The 19356-nt window shown below is 32.9% G+C and overlaps 1 protein-coding gene across 2 annotated transcripts in view; it reads right to left on the bottom strand.

Moving 5' to 3' along the window:
* CCSER1 (coiled-coil serine-rich protein 1) overlaps positions 1-19356 on the bottom strand; it is a 1373537-nt gene that overhangs the window by 1298523 nt on the left and 55658 nt on the right. For both annotated transcript variants that reach the window (XM_011932673.1, XM_011932681.1), the window contains exon 2: positions 1551-2915. In XM_011932673.1, the coding sequence (XP_011788063.1) occupies positions 1551-2874 (1324 nt within the window). In that variant the 5' untranslated portion in view covers positions 2875-2915. The remainder of the gene's footprint in view (positions 1-1550; positions 2916-19356) is intronic.

The following is a 19356-nucleotide window of genomic DNA, read 5'->3' as shown; positions in this document are numbered from 1 at the left end:
TTAACTTACTATACTTACTATAAATCTTAGTTATTAATATGACATGCAAAATTTTTATAAGGACTATATAAAATAGTGCATTCAATTTTCTTAGTACATTTTTGGGCACATATTAATTGTACAAAAGGGTAACCATAATTAATATCATCATCATTATCACATTCTCATGATTGTATTATAGGTAAAGAAGCTACGCATGTATGACTAAAGTCAAGACCACAGACAAGAATACAAAGTTCAAAAAACGGACAAAACATGGTCAGGTGCATAAAAGTGATCTTGTATCAAATGAGAAAAATATTAAGACAGCTGGAAAATTAACTCATGTATTTAAAACTTTAAAATTTCATGTTTGTGGATGAACTTTATAATCCTATTACTCGTGACATTATGTTATATAAATTTTATTTCATATTTTAAGTCATGACATGTAGTAAAGCATAGTTATGGAGAGCCAGAGCTTTGGATTCAGAGTTGTAATTTGACTACACTACTTACCAGCTGTATGATTCTTTAGCCTCTGCTTACACATTTGTGAAATGGGAAACATAGGCGCCTACCTCATAGGATTTGTATCCCAATAAATGAATTACTAGTTTTGCAATGGTCAACACACAATTTACCTTTGCTCCCATTTTCTTGTCTGCAAAATAGCTTATAGTAATAGTAGCAATTTTAATCATTTTAATTAATGTATATAAAGTAATATCTAGGACATAATAATCACTTCCAAATTTGGGGAAATTAGTAGTAGTAGTAGCATTAATGATAGCAGAGAAAAAGGAATTAAAGTATGTCTAAGATAGCCCAGAAGGTGGTATGTATTCAATAATTTTCTTGAACTGAATTTCATGTTAAAAAAACAAAATTTTCTGTAGCCATATTAGAGTAATTCACATATACTACCACTTTTTTTAAACTAAAGAGAAGGTGTCCAAAGTTGCACAGTTAATGTCAGAGGCAGAGTTGAAACCTGTCTCCAGCTTCCAAAGATAGGTTATTTTTAAGCTTACAATTCTGTATTTGTATCTAGAGATAGGAATTATTTATGTTGAAACATAGATCCTACTTAATAATGAAAGCTTAGTTAACAAAGGAAATAATGTTAAATTATACAAATTTTATAGTGATTTTAGCTGGAATATATCAATTTCATTAAATAAGAAATACCAATGCCTCTATAATAAGCTCTATAAAAGACAGTCCTTACTTTGGAGAAATCCACATTGCAAACAGAATTAGTTTCCTTTCACTTTCTTCTGAAGGTGCTCCAATAAGCACCACAACTAAGAGGCTGCTTCTTAGTTATGGATAACATAACTAAGAAAAAATGAATAATACTGCTGAATTACATTTTCAGCATAATACAATTGATGTAAGTTTAAAATCAAGCAGGGGAAACATTTAACACAAATTGTAAATAGGAAACCATTTTGAAAGTGAAAAACAAGAAAAATGTGGTTTCCATTTATGAGATGGAATAAGAAAACTGAATAAAGTATAATGAAAATCAATTCATATCATTTGTTACACAAAGAAAATCAGCATACCTTTGGCAGGATTTGCTTCATATCCATATGACGTTTTGTTAAAAATATGATGATCACCAGAAGTAGGTATTATCTTTGAATCTGAAATAGGATGAATCCCTTTAACATGTTCAGCTATTGCTTTATGTTGCTCATAAAATCCAAGTTTCCTTGGGGAGTCTGTCCCCAACATTGTTTCACCATTTTGTAACCCTATATTTTCTTCTCTTTCAGTATCTGCTAGTAGGTTACTCTCTGAGTGTCTCACACTTGTAGCAGGTAGTTCAGCAATTTGTAATAACACTTCCTTCTGATTAGCAGCAGAGGTTTCTGGTAAGGAATTCGATTCAGTGCTACATTGACCCTCTAACCTATATTTCCCGGGAGACATAATTGCACAGGGGACAGTTCCCATAAGTTCTATTGTTGTCTTTGTAACAGCAGCAGGATTGAGAGACATCTGAGAGGTAGAATCATTGTGGCCAAAGTTGTCACAGTGGGATGCCATGCTTCCATTTTTAGAAAATGGATCCGTTTCAGACACAGAATCTTCAGTCAAGGCTAAAAATTCTGAAGGTGTCTGAGCTGTGGTAAGATCAGCAGAAAGCAAAGGAGATTGTAAAGAGCTTCCTGCCCGTTCTGTTACATCCACAGAGCAGGACGGCGAAGCTCTTACTAACACAGGTTCTCTCTCTTGGTACTGTGTAACTTCCAATGAGAATTCAGACTGCTGTACCAATGAAATAGATTGGCTCTGTAGAACTGGCTTAGAAAATTTATAGTGAGATGAAAAAGATTTAGGGAGTAGCTTCCTTGTTGACTGCTTAACAGAACGGCGAGTTTGGTCTTCTGTGAAACCAGAATCATCCCCTTCACTTTTGCCGGAACTTAGACAATTTATAAAGACATTCTTGTTAGTTGAGTGCTCTTTTTCCCTTTCAAAGTCCTCTGTCAAAGATCTTGTTATCTTTTTATTTCGTGAACTACTAAAACCAACAGAATGTCTTCCCCTGGTCTTAATATGTTCTTCCAAACTCAGTTTCTGCATATTGCTGTGACCAGGTTGAGCACCATTTGAAATACTAAGGTTCTGGTTGGTAGGTTCTTGCTTAGGCTCACTCCCCTTCTTATGGTGGAAGCTAATGGAAGGAGTACGGAATATGCTCCTCCGTTTACCTGTGCTACCTGAGCTTGAGTTAGTGCTGGAAGGAGAGGAGCTGTGGACACCAACTGTATTACTGGAAGAAGGTGAAGAAGGAAGAGAATCATGTCTTCTGCTAATACTTCTTCTGAATATTGGCAACCGGGAGACCAGGGTAGATCGTCTTGATCCTGAGTCCCCCATTGGGACTCCAAGGCTTGTACTGTGAAAGCCAACTTAGCAGCCTGAGAAAGGTTAAAACAAAAAGAACAAGTCAATAGAACTCAACTACAAATAATACATTTTAAAACAAAATACTGTTTTTCAAGACACGAAATAGAATTTGGTTTATACTAAAACAGTCAATGACAAAAATCTGATACGTAATAAACGTTTTTGAATTTGTAAGTAGTAAAAATCATCCAATAACTTGTACTGATATTTTATAATGATGCAAACATTTTAATATTAAGAAAAATATTTAAAGTTTATTCCAGAGTGTTGGCTTTGGAGACACCAGGTATTTAAGACTCAGACTTACTACTTATAGCTGCTCCATAATTTTAGCAAACTGTTTATTCTTAACTTTTTATGTTTTTTTTTAGATGCAGTAGGCACATGACAGACATAATAATTTTTGTCCGGGTAAATGCACCACCATGAGTCTTGTCAGAGACTACTAGAAGTATTTTCATTTTATACCACATGACTCAAAAAGTTACTGACAGGAGCTCAACAGAATCATAAACAAGACAATGGTATAGCCTGACACTACAATCAGCACCCAAAGAAAAACCAATTGCTATAGACTTTTTTTCTCTCTTTTTTTTCTCTCTCTCTTTTTTAAATTATACTTTAAGTTCTAGGGTATATGTGCACAACATGCAGGTTTGTTACATATGTATTCATGTGCCATGTTGGTGTGCTGCACCCATCAACTCGTCATTTACAATAGGTATTTCTCTTATTGCCCTCCCTCCCCCTTCCCCCTCCCTCACCATAAGTTTCATTTGGGAAGCTGAGAGATAAGCAGGCCATTGGAAGAAGAAACTAAATCACAAGGATATAACGTAGGGTTACAAACAAGTTAAACTTATGAGAGAACCACAGGTGTCAGTTGAAGAAAATACTTGAATAAAAACTAAGACAGTTGGTAACGTTGAGAGAAGTGAGAATACATACTGAGAGAATCAGAAGCATAGAAAATTTATGAACCATATTAATGTCAGTATATTCAGGGTATCAATGGAGAAGATAAAGGAGGAGAAGGACAAGGGTGAGGAGATGTGGCAGCTACAACTCATCAACTGTGACGTACCAGGTACTTTCCCACAGATTATCTCTTTCACACCTCGTATTTCTAGAAATAGGTAATAAGACTATGAACATTTTACAACAGAAAAACAACTTGTGTAATGTCATTCAGCCAACACCTGGCAAAACAGGAATAAAAAACCAAGCCTTATCTAACTACAGGGTAAGCTCATAATCAGCATGGTACATACTATTTTCACTAATTAGTCATGAACTCCTACTGCTGAATGAAGGCCCTGCTATGTTTCTACATCAGGGATTCAAACTTGTACAGCAAATATTGTTATTCTGGTGACCACCATTTTTCACTGATTTTTAAACTGTACCTGATTTGGATGCTATTTTGTTTAGGAGTTTTGCTTAATCCTTCAACTGTAATGCACCCTTTCCCTTTGAAAATTGAACCAGACTCTGTTTCATTTTCTTAGTTTTTACAACCGAAACTACCTGACTAAAAATTAATACTATACAAAATTTAAAATCCTCTATTTTATCATCCTTGTAAATATGAGAATTGATCAAGTAAAATACTTTCATTTCCTTGAACAAGTATGTGACAAAAATGATGAATATTTGCTTTTAGATATTCATTCATAACTATTTAATATTTTTCTCCAAACAACATAAAATCTGACATATTTGTATTATAAGATTTTTAGTGGATGATTTTTCACTACAGTCAATGACTTTAATTTTAAAACTTGATTTTATTTTTAATTCACAGATGACAATTTTATATACTTATGAGGTATAATGTGATTTTTGATATGTGTTTATATTATGAAATAATTAAGCAAATTAACATACCTATCACCTCATATACATACCATTTTTTGTAGTGACAGCATTTAAAATCTACTCCTTTAGCCATTTTGAAATATGCAGTACGTTATTATTAACTATAGTCACCACGCTGTGTAATCAATCTCTAAAACTTATTTCTCCTGTCTAACTGAAACTCTGTACCCTCTAAACATTATTTCCCCATTCCCCTGGCCCCAACACCCCAGACCCCAGTCTTACCATCCCGGTCTCTGGTAACCATTCTACTTTCTACTTCTATGAGTTTAATGATTTAGATTCCATATATAAGCATGCACTATTTGTCTGTCTGTGTCTAGGTTATTTCATTGAGCATAATGTCCTCCAGGTTTATCCATGTTGTGACATGTGACAGAATTTCATTTTTAGGCTGAATAGCATTTCATTATATATATAAACCACATTTTCTTAATCCCTTCATCCACAGATGTACACTTAGGTTTGTTGTATATCTTGGCTATCGTCAATAATGATGCAATAAGCATAGGAGTACAGATATCTCTTTGACATACTGATTTCAATTGTTTGGCTATATACCCAGAAGTAGGATTGCTGGATCATATGATAGTTCTATCTTTAGTTTTTGAGGAACCTCCATACTGTGTTCCACAGAGGCTGTGCTAATTCACATCCCCACCAACAGTGTGCAAGAGTTCTCTTTTTTCCATATGAATTTGAATTTAAATCAAACTATATGTGAACCAATCCCAAAACATTTCAGTATTCTTGTAAGACTTTGCTTGAAGAAAACCTAAAATATAAACAGACATTTTAGCTCTTAAAACTGTTCACAAATAAAAATGTGTGATTTTCCTCACAGCTTAGATTTTCCAAAGTGTATACAATGAATAATACATATTTTCATGACTATATTCTTTAAAATGTTTTAACTAACATCATTCACAGCCATGATTTTTTTCACTTACATGCAACATTTATTTCCATTCAATGCCTATTGAAGAATTTTGCTCTAATTAGAACATAATCAACCATAATGATTTGCAGCTGGTTGTGAACCTATAGCCTTCAATGCCTGAATGTCAAGATATCAACCATCATTACTGAAATACTCAAAATTTATGTATATGAAATATTTATTGGCCATTTTTAAAGTATTTTCTGCATTTGGAGCAGCATTAAAAGTAAAAGAGTCAGTCTCATATCTCTTTAGCAAGTATTCAAAGGATTTAACTAATGAAAAAAAAAATTTAAACAATTTTATAATCACTCTTGCTCTTAAATACTTAATGAAAACCACCAGACTTCCACTGGGCACAAATAATCTATTTAGGTCAGTGATATGTTTGTCTTAATTCCTTCAAGTAAAAACTTCATAGATACTAAAAGGTATCTGCACATTATTGAATAACCTGGAGTAGATATAAATCTACTAGAGATAAATATCCTTCATATGTCTTTTATTTTTAACATGAACTCATATTTCCCTTGAGAACTTCCCAGCTAAATAAGAGGAAAATAGACTATAGGTCAGGATTATCCATATTCTTTAGGAAAGCTCTTTAAGGCTTGGATGCTGTCTACATTTCCAGATTCATTACTCTTCTCCTCACACTTCATGATCCGTTTACACTGACGACTGTCATTTTCTTATCTTTCTTTCCTTTTCCTTTTCTTTCTTTCTTTGTTTTTTATTTTGTTTTGTTTTTTTTGTTTTGTTTTGTTTTTGGAGACAAGGTCTTGCTCTGTCACCCAGGCTAGAATGCAGTGGAGAGAACATAGCTAACTGCAGCCTCCAATTCATGTGCTCAAGCTATCCTTCTACCTCAGCCTCCCAAGTAGCTGGGACTACAGGCATATAGCATCATGCCCAATTAACTTTAAAAAAAAAGTTTCATAGAGACAGAGTCTTGCTATGTTGCACAGGCTGACCTCAAACTCCTGGCCTCAAACAATCCTCCTGCCTCGGTGTCCCAAAGTGTTGGGAGTCCAGGCATGAGCCACTGCACTTGGTCATGACTGCCATTTTCTGATCACTTTCACCTTCAAGACCTTTGGAGATTTGGGTCCACCAGCTTGGGATGCCCTTCCTGTAACTCCAACGTGGCAAAAGCCTCCTACTATTATAACATTGCCCCTTCCAAGTTGCCATCCCTGACACTCCTTCCCTACCTGACAACCCATTCCCACTGTCTCTCATCCTGGAACTGGTACTCCTCCTTTACATTTACTCAAGTATTAGCTTACCTAGTAAGCATCTGTTTATTTATCTCAAGTTACTATTTTGTCTTAAGCTTCTTAACGACAAAAACCATTTCTCCTTATGTTGATACCCAGTGCCTGAGAAAACATGCAATTTGTACCTATAGAGTACATAGATTTCTATGTTTTAACTTCAACACTTCAGGATTTCAAACCTACATAAACATATTTTCTGTCTCACTGCCATGAATAAATCTTATAATCCTGAGGGTAATTATACTAAATTACAACTTTTAGAGATTCATATTTATTAAAAGGCTTCCAAACTGTAAAAGTTCCATAATCTGAAATTTGCTAATAAACAGTTGAAAACATGAAATCATAATACTGAATAAGTTTCATGAAATAATATGTCATCACAGCAACTTCAATTATTCATGAAAGATAAATGCAACAACATCATAACTGCTAATTTTATTTCTTTTTACTACAATGTTTTTATAACAGTTACCTTTAATCCCTTAGCAAACATTATATACAGTTTTATAAGTTTCCAAATTGGATAAAATAAACATCTTTTCTCAATTCTTATCTAATATTTCTCGATTCAGAAATCATAGTCACTTTCATAATAATAGGTCTTAAAAATATGAAGGTTGAACTAGACCCATCCATTATCTAGGGGTCTTTACTACCATAAACGTTATTTTATTTTGAAAAAACAAATTTGTTACATAAGTTTTTTATTATAAATTTAATGATATGTAAATAAACAAAAGGTAAGATTAACTTGAAGACAATACTACTACACAAATGTATATGGGCCCTATTAGAAGTAAAACTCAGTTTGATCGCTTAGAAATTTACAATGGCAACCTGAAGAAACAGTACTTTTGTTCTTTAGCACCAGGATTTAACAAAAGGCTTCCAGAAGGTACAGCACTCTATTCAGTGACCTCTACAACCTTAGCAAACACAATCATTACCCTTAACAGAGTACCACATTATAGGAGGATCTATTTTAAATAAAATTAGAGTCAAATTTCTTATTTGATATGGTTGAAGAAGACATGAATTCTAGTTAAATGATTCATAATTTGGACATGGATCATTAATATGTTACCTACTTAAAGTTGGACTAAAAGTAAAATATATTATATAATTAAGACAGTAATTTTAAAAATTACTGTCTGGGTGCAGTGGTTCATGCCTGTCAATCCCAACACTTGAGGAGGCTGAAGTAGCAGGACAGCTTGAGCCCAGGGGTTAGAGACCAGCCTGAGCAACAAAGGGAGAGCCGATCTCTTAAAAAAGTTAATTAACTAGGCATGGTGGCACACACCCGTTGTCCCAGCTACCTGGAAGGCTGAGGTGGGAGGATCCCTTGAGCCTTGGAAGTCAAGGCTGCAGTAAAACACAATCGTACCATTGCACTCTAGCAGTGCACTCTAGCAGAGACAGAACAAGACCCTGTCTCAAAAAAAAAAAAAAAATACTATTTATTTTGTGATTCCAAATGCATGAATTAACCAACAGCATAAAACAGTCCTGCAGGGTTTCAGAACTGTATCATCTTGGAAGCTGACTACTATATACTTAAATAGGTCTATCTGTCTGTACAGGTAACAGGAAAGCAAAATTACCTTCGCTTTTCTTCTTTCTCATTGCTTTTCAAATATTTTCCTAGAATTTGTACACCCCTCATATTTTTTCATTATGAGTCATAGATGATGACATGTCACCTGGTCTCATATCTGAGATAATACTAAGTATTCTTTTTCTCTCTTATGTACCTCTTACATACACATGCAATTGGCACTTAAATGCAAATACTACCACTTATTAATACTATAAAGTGGAACATCAATAATAAATACTTTATAGAGTATTTTAAGAATGAGAAGATATATCACAAGGACACTAACCCACTGCTTGACACAGAGTAGACATACAGCTCTGCCTTCTCTGTTGAAATATATTCAAGCAAGAGGTAGATGGTGGTGCAGCTCTTAGAGTAGTTATGAAAATCATCTACTGACAAAATGTGTGTCACAACCAGTCTATTAAAAATCACCTAAAACAATAGTGAAGAGACGTATATAATGTGAGATCAGTACTCTGACTTCTTATAATCAAATTCCTTAAATTTATATTTTTATTGGCATTTGAAAACAAATAATCAACATTTGAAATGTTTAGGGGAATGCTGCATAAGTTAAATCTGTCCCCAGCCCTATTCTTTCTCAGAAAAACATTCAGAAAATAACCTTGTAGAGCCTAAATGACCACATTAAAAATAAAATCTTCCATTATACTTGGTGAAAATGAAAGAAGATCCATGAAAGAAACAAATATTTCCTAGGTAATAATTTTAACATTAAGAAAATGATGGGAGAAAATTAATAATATGTAAACATATCAAAGGACATTGATCAATTTTTACCAAAATAAGTAGGATATCAGCTTGAAGTAACTTCCCAATCTTACCTAATTATATCATTTAACCCAGATTTAAACAGGGCTCGCACTTGTGAAGATTCTTGCAGTCCAGGCTCTTTCTACTAGAAAGACCATCCTATCTACATCTCAACACTTTTTCAGTTTATCTCTACATGCATTTCCAAAATGTTTTTGCTGTTTCTCCTTAAATAAATGAGAAAATAACGGACGCATTTTTAACAGCTAAATGACTCCCACAACACTGACAAAGGCCACTTCTGCCAGTAAGGTCAGTGAGGAGAATATGAGACACATTAAAAGGATGGCTAATCGGGATCAAGTAGGTGATCAGTCACAGAAAAGAGAATGAAATTGTCAGCCTACAGTAGAAAAAGCCAGAAATCACATAATTGATTAGATATGTTTAATTAACAATTTATTGAATTTGTACATAATTTAGCCATATTGAGTGCACTAAGTTGTTTTCAACAAATAAACATAATAACCAAAACAAATAATTGCTTATATAAGAAATGTCTGTCTTTGGGTCACTCCTAAAAATGAACTGACACAAAACATGGTATATAAGCAAAGATAGATTGTCTCTGATTAGATTTGTATAAATCAGTCCTCCAGATAAACAGAGAAAGAGGGTGAGTGGTGGGCAAGTAGCATGACAATGGGAACAGCTACAAAAGGAAAGAATAACACATTTGAAAGAAATTATTCTAGCAGGATATAGGAAAGCAGATGAATTCTTTGGATTAATTAAGGGATGATGATAAATATTGAGAAAGACATAAGTTACACATTTATATATGTAATCTTGATACTCAGCCAGATATGATCTTCATTCTTTAATGACCAGAAGAAACAGAGAGAAAAGAGAAATAGAGAAAGATGGGCTCTGGTCAGATTTACAAAGAAGTTAGTGGTAAAAGAAGAAAGAAGTGTAAAAGCATATGACCAGGCTTAAGTAAAAAATAAGAGGCACATTTATGTTTAAAGAATCCTACAGTTGCATGTACTAAGGTTTAGACACAGTGAATACATAACTGTTAAGAATTCAGACTCTGATACAAGAATAGCTGGGTTTAAATTCAGCACTTCATTTAAGAGCTGTGTGACTTTAGCGTGACTTAAATAAATGGCGTAACCTCCTTGAGCCTGAGCTGCTTCTTGGGGATCACAGTAGCATCTGCCTTGAAGAATTTTTCAGAAAAGCAAAAAAGTTAATGCACGAAAGCACTTAGAACAGGGTCTAGTACATGACCAATGCTCAATAAGTTATGTATCATAATCAATTAACCATGTTTGCGCTGTTTTAGGGAGCAAAGATGTTTTCCTTAGCGTGTAACTTTCCCCAGCCTTTTCTGCTGTAAGTTCTAATTCTGTCTACTCCTAGACTAGTACTGTTACTTTCTGATCCAGTCCCAAAAAGTATGGAAAAAGCATCAGAGGCTGTAGTATCTGCAGGCTACTGAGGCTCAGATTAGTACCTCTACCTTATATCACTGAATAAATAGGGATGGAGCCAATATTACAAACATTTTTAAACCTGTCTGTTACAAATAACTTCATTTAGCCATACTTTCTTTGCTTTTGACCCAAAATATTTGACCACATTGATCACTTTGACTGCACATGACTGAATAATTGTTCACTGTCAACAAAATAGTTCAGACAGGGAGCAAAGAACTGACAATATTACCAACATTCAAAGGCTCTCTCGGAGTCTGAATAAATTTGTTGAGCGGTGGCAATGTCAGTACAACAAATATACAACTTTAAAGAGGATAGCACACATCTGAAAGTATATGTTTATTAGTAAAGAGCAGTTGCATTTTTTTTATAAGTATATCTTCCATTGGAGAATTGGCTTGGTTTTAAAAGGCGCGGTGGCTCAAGCCTGTAATCCCAGCACTTTGGGAGGCCGAGACGGGCGGATCACGAGGTCAGGAGATCGAGACCATCTTGGCTAACACGGTGAAACCCCGTCTCTACTAAAAAACACACAAAAAAACTAGCCGGGCGTGCTGGTGGGCACCTGTAGTCCCAGCTGCTTGGGAGGCTGAGGCAGGAGAATAGCGTGAACCTGGGAGGTGGAGCTTGCAGTGAGCTGAGATGCGGCCACTGCACTCCAGCCTGGGCGACAGAGCGAGACTCTGTCTCAAAAAAAAAAAAAAAAAAAAAAAAAAACACTGATTTCAAAAAAAAGTCATCACAGGTCCAGGACAGGTTTCCTAGAAGTAGAGCCTGAGTAAGGAATTCTTGTTCAAACATGTCAAGCTGATTAAAGAAGGAAAGGCTAGTAAGATGGGGACACTGGGGATAAGTGGAGAAGAAGTTAAGCCAGGATGTGGTCAAAAACTGGACACTAGCTTCAGACTGATCCCACAGGAAAGCTCTGGCACACTAATTGATACATTAAGACAGGGACTGGTCTTTGGTATCCTATGCCAGTCAGAGAATTAATACCTGGAATATATAAAGAACTATAAATCAATAAGAAAAAGAACCTAAAAGCAAAAATAAATGAGCAAAGAATAAGAACAAGTAATTCCTGAAAGAAGAAATACAAATCATCAATGAATATATTTTTAAAATACTCAAACTCATTAGTAATCGGGGAAATAGAAAGGACTCCTATAAGAATAAAAGGGAGCAAAGAATAGTAACAGGAAATTTACAGGAGAGGAAATGTAAATCACTAATCAACATATGAGCAGATAATCAACTCCATAATTAATCAGAAATAAATACAATATTTTTCATCCATAACTTTTTAAAATTTAATAATATCAGGTTTGGTGAAAGAAGTAGTACATATGGACAGACACAAAGAAATCCAAATTGTTAAAGTCATTTTAAAATTAAAATTATTTATCAAAGTACAAAATGAAAAAATAATTTCACTTCTCAGCATTTACCCTAGAATAATACTCACAGGTCTACTCAAAGAAGCATGTACAGAGATATTCAGGCTTAATGTAGTGAAAATACAAAATAATACAGATGTTCATTAATAGGAGAATTTTTAAAATTCTAAAAATTGTCTATTTATTCTACAGCATAATATACAAGAGCTAAACATGTAAGGTAAAAGATATGAACAAACAAAGGAAAATTTTCCAAGGCATTGTGTTAATAAAATCAAATTGGTAAGTGACATACTATTCAGTATACATTTTATGTCAATTTAAAAGTCATTATCAAATAATATGTATAATATTAAATACTCTGCAGAATCATATGTGTACATCTTGAAGGATGTACTTCAAAGCATTAACAGTGATTATCCTTAAAGTGGGCCTTTGAATTGAGGTTGTCGTCAATGGGGACATGGTGTTATGTGTAATATGATGCTTCAACAATCAGAATGAATTCATGAATTACTTTTATATGTAAGACTTAAAAATTAAAATAAGAGAGTACAAAATATATAGCCTATTTAAAAATTACAAAATACGGAAGGATATAGACATATGCAAGTAAATGTCTTAAAAGCAACTTGGAAGATACACAAAAATTATTAACAGTGGTTTCCACTGGGAAGGAAAAGATTGGACATATTAGAAAATGCCTTTTCTAAAAATAATTTTACCAAGTGTGACGAAATACAAACATCAATTCCTAGCATTTTAATAATTGCTTCAGTTTTTATAGTTTAATATACAATATTTAAATAAATAAAACATATGGAAGTGCTAAGAATCCTTAAAATAATATAAAGACTTTGTATTTTTTTTTCCTTTTTATGGAGAACGGGGTCTTGCTATATTGCCCAGGTAGATCTCGAAATCCTGGGCTCAAGCTATCCTCCTGCCTCTGCCTCCCTAAGAGCTGGGATTACAGGCATGAGCCACCATGCCCAGTAAGACTTTTTTCTTTTCTATTAAACTACACTTTAATAGTAAAAATTATACTTTATATGATTTTCAATCCAGATGTTATCTGTTTATAAATTGGGATTAACTCTTCTAACAGCTCGGATTCCATCAGGTTTCACTATTGCAAGCTATTTCCTTCCTCTTAGAAAAAAAGTCAATTTATTTTAACAACACAGTAATTCATCTAAAATGGCAGTGAGCCATAAGATACAAATAATTCACTCCAGGTTTTTTACAATCTTTTTAATGTTTAATAATTCCATACCACAAACAATAAACTGCAATAGACTTTTATATGTTGGTTAATAAATTTAAGTGATATGATGATTTAGAAGTATGTAGCATTATGACTTTTTCTCATTACTAACAAATTGATGCCATTATACATCTTCCTTTCAAAGTTAGTAAATTAACTAGATGTCAGTTTATATTTTACTTATTTTTAAGTAAACTATATATCTGAGATGCATGCTCTTTTGAGACATCTATAATGGTTCATTTGTTTACTGTATATTAAAATGACTGGATTTGCCTTAAATGTTTTATTTTCTTTACTAAAAATAAAAAAACAAGTTTATAATAAATAACCTGCAGTTTCATTTACATAGCAGCAGAGGGTGCAGGAGATCTTCCTTTTTGATGGTAAAGTTCATTTATTGTAACTCTTATTGGGCATTTAATTATTAAAAATATCACAAAATCCTTAAAGAATATTAACAAATTAAATCTTTTTAAAACAATTAGTATCTACTAAAAATAAATTGCCTTTCAGGTCAAAGAAAAACTCGATTCAACTTGAAAGCTTGAAACAACAGTTAGAATAATAAAAAACAGTTTCTAAAGTTTTTCTCTTATAAATATGTATAGGATCTATATTTTTAAAGGGATTCAGATTCATATATATATCAATTCAAATTTATTATTCATTTTTCTAATAGTTTTTTTGTTGCTTTTGAAACAACATCATGAACATATATCTAAAATAAAACTGTACTGCTTTGTAGAAAACATAATAGTATAAAAGGTGTATAAAGATAGTAGCATATTTTATTCTAATTATAAATTATAAACATCACTTTATTTTTATTGTATTAAACATATTCCATAGAGCAGCTAATAGTAACAGATGCAAATGTAAATAAGAAAACAAAAAAACTATCTTATATCAATATAGGATGAATTCCGAAGTCTGAGAAAAAGAATTTTAAAGTATTAATCAGAATACATGTTAGGATGGTAAATTAAAAGGTGGCTACATTGGACATTTATAATTATTTCTTTGTCTGGGTGTGCAGAGTCAGTAATACAGACACCTGACAATAAAATCAGTATAGGCAGTAGTATGGAATCCAACATTTTCAATGCATGCTCCAGTTCAAACGCAAATGTTAGATCAATAGAACTGAAAGTCAGCATTGGTCTGGTGAAAGGAAAAAAAAAATATGAGTATATCCACAAAAATTGCAGCTTTTGTTTTTTTATAAATGCTGTTATAGATGTCTCCTATATAATGCTGACTGCAGCATGTTAAGGAATATGCTGATTTCCACTCAGTCATGTATTGGCATTGTGTACTAATTCTGTTAGAATCATGTGAAAAACAGAATGTTGTGTTTGGCTTTTTTAAAAGAGCTGTCTTTGAACTCAACATGTAATGATCACATTCATTAATAACAGTTTCACAATATATTTATTGATATAATTTATCTGGGTCCTATTTCTCTATTATCAAGATTAGAGAACTGATTAGATGAATTATGCGAGCCCCTCTGATTTATTAAAACATATGCGTGCAGTCTGTGAAATTTAGTACACATACAAATGTGCATACACACATACATACTCATAAACATATATCTGAATACTATTTTTTCTAGTTCAAAGTTAACAACAAACTAGATTCAATATTCCACAGATACGAATGTAAAAATAATGTGTTATAAGCTATTACCACTAACACAGAAATGTAGTGGGTTATAGAAAAAAGAGAGGAAAAAAAGAGCAAAATGATAGTAGAGTCAAAGTATGTCTAGGAATGCAGTGTATGTTTTATATGATAAAATTAGAAATGTGATGACAAGTTTGCCTTCCTATTTTACTGTAATTGCTAATGTAATCAATAGGCTGAACCAAATCATATACCTATTTTCTTACATTTGTGCTATTATTTAATATTTTGGTTTGTAACTCATGAGTTAAAATAGGGATATAGGTTTTGGAACCTAGCAAGTGTCATGTCTGATACTTAACATATTTACATAATATAACACCCTAATACAGTGTCAGATTGAAATAGTTTCAACTGATGTAGAAATAAGTTTTAAATTGGTAGAAATGTTAAATATTATACCAATAATTAATAGATTCACTCTAAATTCATACATTTTATTTCAAAGTAGACTTTACTAAATATATTAAAGCATGTTGTATTGCCTATATTGTTCTTTGACTTTAAAAGATTTTTAAAAGGAGTTACATAATGAATATTATAATAAAGGGGATATAATAAATTTAGCTCATTTCTTTCCTTTCTTAAGAAAACCCTTTAAAATTTGTTAATAAATTCAGTAAATTGTCTTCTTGTGAGACTATGGGCCTGTATCAAATATCACTATCAGGAGTGACTAAACTATATTGAGTTTATACTAATATATTGCTAATTTGGCAGAATAGTAGGTAAGAAAGCATTCATAAGAAAAGGACGTGTGTTTATGGCACAAGGGCCTTTTCAGCTGTACCCAGTAGCAAGGGTGATGTGACTGACTTGAGTGGCCACTAGGTGGAGATTTTGCATCTTGGAACATTTAAGGAGTTCTGCCTTGGTGAGCAACTATTGCACTGAATTTTGTATTTGGAAAGTGAACTTGTTTCTTGAGGATAATAAATGGAAACCTAAACTAGTTAAGTACTTCACTCAGAAACATGCAAATACCAGCTGCACTAACATTACAGAACACAGTATTCCTGATAATGGAATTAAATCTAATCCAATCAAATAAAAGCAGAAACTCTCACTGCCAGAGATATGTCCTTATTTCAAACAAGTAAAAACACTCTTGCTCTGTAAGCATCTGATATCTCTTGTAATTGAATATTGTTTTATTTTTTATGGCTTTGAAATAAAAATTATTTTTTAAGGAGCTACACTGACAATGTTTTCTCTTGTTTCCTTTTTGTGGTGTTTTCTGAGTCACAAATTCACTAGAAGAGGTCACCTCATATTTAATGAGTACATAGTTATCTCATTTTAACACTCATAACAACTTTGTAGATAACTATAATTATTCTTATCAGATAGATAAATTTGGATTCAGAAAGGTAAAAGTAAAGCTACAATTTTAATCTAGGTCTTGCTGATGCTAAAGACAAATTTGGAAATTATAACACTGTTGAATGCACAAAAAGATATCCTGATATTACATAGACAACAGTAACAATAACATCATATAATATTGCAAAATAATATACTGAATGCTAATCCTGCTCTAGGAATGTTTAATTGGAAGTGGCTTAGTATTCCAAATTAGTATTCCAATGACAGATCCATTGTTAGGTAACCAAGAAAAGTTTTAAGTGACTTTCCAATCACTATAGTTCACAGAAAATACAGAAAATATTAATTTCACAGGGGAAAAAAATGCAGCCACTACCAAGAGGTTCAACAAAAAACAAGCAAACGAGAGAGAGAGAGAGACAGTGGTACCGCCCTACAGATTTCCTCAGGCTAACAGTTGCATATTCAGAATTGAATACTAAACAAGTACATATGTAGGATCTGAGAACATTTTGTGATTCAAAATAAAATATTCAAAGAAAGAAACAGACATCCTAGCTTAGACAGAGTGGAGAAAGAATATCATACAACAAACATAAGGGTACCCAGAAACTGGAAGGAAAACCTAAAAGAGACCCTATTTGCTTTGTTTGCAGAAAAACCACATACTGACATTGGAATCCTATGTATATATTTCATAGTATATAGTATACACTATATATATAAATGTTCAGTAACATAAAAAATGATTACTGATGAGGGTCAGTGTTGCTCAAAACATTATTTTAACTTTCTTCTGCACATCTTAGTATAGCATTCTGGTTTGGTCCCATATAATACATGGGTTAGAATTCCAGACTACAGTTAACAGTAACGGAATATACATTTCAAAATAGCTAGAAGAAAATGATTCAAATGTACCAGGAATTAAAAACAAAAATAAATATTTAAGATAATGAGTGTCCCAATTACCCAGATTTGATTACATAAATATATCAAATATCACACGTACCCTAAAAATACGTACATCTAATGTGTACCAATAAAAAATTCTGGAGACATATTTTCTAGGTTTGGATTTTAGTTTCTGCTCTCATTAACTTTGGGTAATCTTCAGTACTTTAATCTCCCTTTGAGCTTCAATTTCACAATGTATGAAATTGAGTCATAAATAGCACCTACCATAAGAAATTTAACTATTATAAAGATAAAAGAAGTTGAGAGCTTGGACCACTGCTCAACATAAAGTAAAGCAAAGGATAAATGTCATTATTTTTATTACAAAATTAAGTAAAGTGTTTCAACCTTTTTAATTTAGTCAAGAATTTAAGACATCAAATTCTTCACTGAATACTGCGAAAAACTACTGAATCAGCACTCTTTACAGAACTGTGTTTTCTTAATAAATTTATTTGCATCTATCTGAGCTACAAATTAAGACTGTACAAATTTGAGTAAAGAAATACTATCCCTGTAAAATTTCTTAGGGTAAAAGACTGTATAGATACTCTGGAAATGAGGAAAGATGGTGGTCCCTTATATTCCATGTGAAAGATGAACTCTCTTTTTAGCTTTCTTCTATTTCAAGTGTAGTTTATACAGAGATATTTTGAACAATTTTATGTTGCTCACATTGTCTAGCACAATAATTTCAAATTTTCTTTTTACTAAAATAACTTTGAAAATCTACATAATCTTAGAAGTCCTAAAAGTTAACCATTAACACATTTTCTATAAGGTAAAATGACGTATTTTTCTGATTGTCATATACTCTAAGTGGGTTTAAAATATATTTTCATCAACACTGTTAAGCCACATATTTAGCTTATTTGATTTAAGAAAAACATATGCAAATGTGTGTTCCAATGCACTTGCCAAAAGCAATCCTCTTTGTCAACAAATCACCCAGTGAAAATTCTTCTTCAGAAGAAAGCATCAAGTAAGCCTGTTAATACCCCATAGCAACATTCTTAACTTTCTCACTTCTGGAATCCAAAGGGAGAAGGAGAAGAGGAAGGAAAGGGGAGAATGGCTCACTAGAATATTGCCTCTAAAAAACAGGGCACTGCACCCTCCAATATTTACTTAGGAAGCCCTCAAAAGACTCCCTGAGTAACTTATCCCTTGGTTGAAATACTAGAGGTAGAAACTGAACAATGCATCAATGCATCCTAAACAGATTCACAAGTGAATCTGAAATCAGAAGTTTGCTTTTTTTTCTTTTTTTTTTTTTTTGTAAAGTGGGAGATTGTGAAAGAAACATGAGGAAGATGACTAACAAAGCTCAGAAGCTTCTCAAACAAGTAATTTGTAAGGAAAATCACAAACAAAAATTGAGAATTCAGAAATTAATTATCTAAAAGATATCCATGCCTATTCAGGGCAGGGAGAGTCCTTTATACCCTGGTTATTATACTACAGTCTGAATACCACTCTTCTAGCACAAAATACTAAGTGAATTCTCAAATAATTCAAAAATGGGAAACATATTCTCGTCCAGGCACAGAGGATGCAGAAGGGAATTACAGGGGCTAGTCCCTTTTTTGGAGGAGTATCTACTTCAATGAGGGAGACAGAATATAAACAAAAAAATCAAATATAACATGTTAGATGATCTTTAACAGTGATATATGTCTTATAAAAATAATCACAGTAATGAGATAAAGAATGAAGAAGACAAGTATGGAGGTGGTGATATTTGAGCTGAATGAAGAAGAGGGAGAATGACACTTCCAGCAGAGGCAGAATCAAGTACAGACTCCCTGGGACAGGCCTGATCATTCCAAG

The sequence above is a fragment of the Colobus angolensis genome, unplaced genomic scaffold (genome assembly GCF_000951035.1).
Source record: "Colobus angolensis palliatus isolate OR3802 unplaced genomic scaffold, Cang.pa_1.0 Scaffold123, whole genome shotgun sequence".
NCBI classification, from domain to species: domain Eukaryota; kingdom Metazoa; phylum Chordata; class Mammalia; order Primates; family Cercopithecidae; genus Colobus; species Colobus angolensis.
Note: the sequence above shows the minus strand (reverse complement) of the source record. Positions and strands in the feature narration are given on the sequence as shown.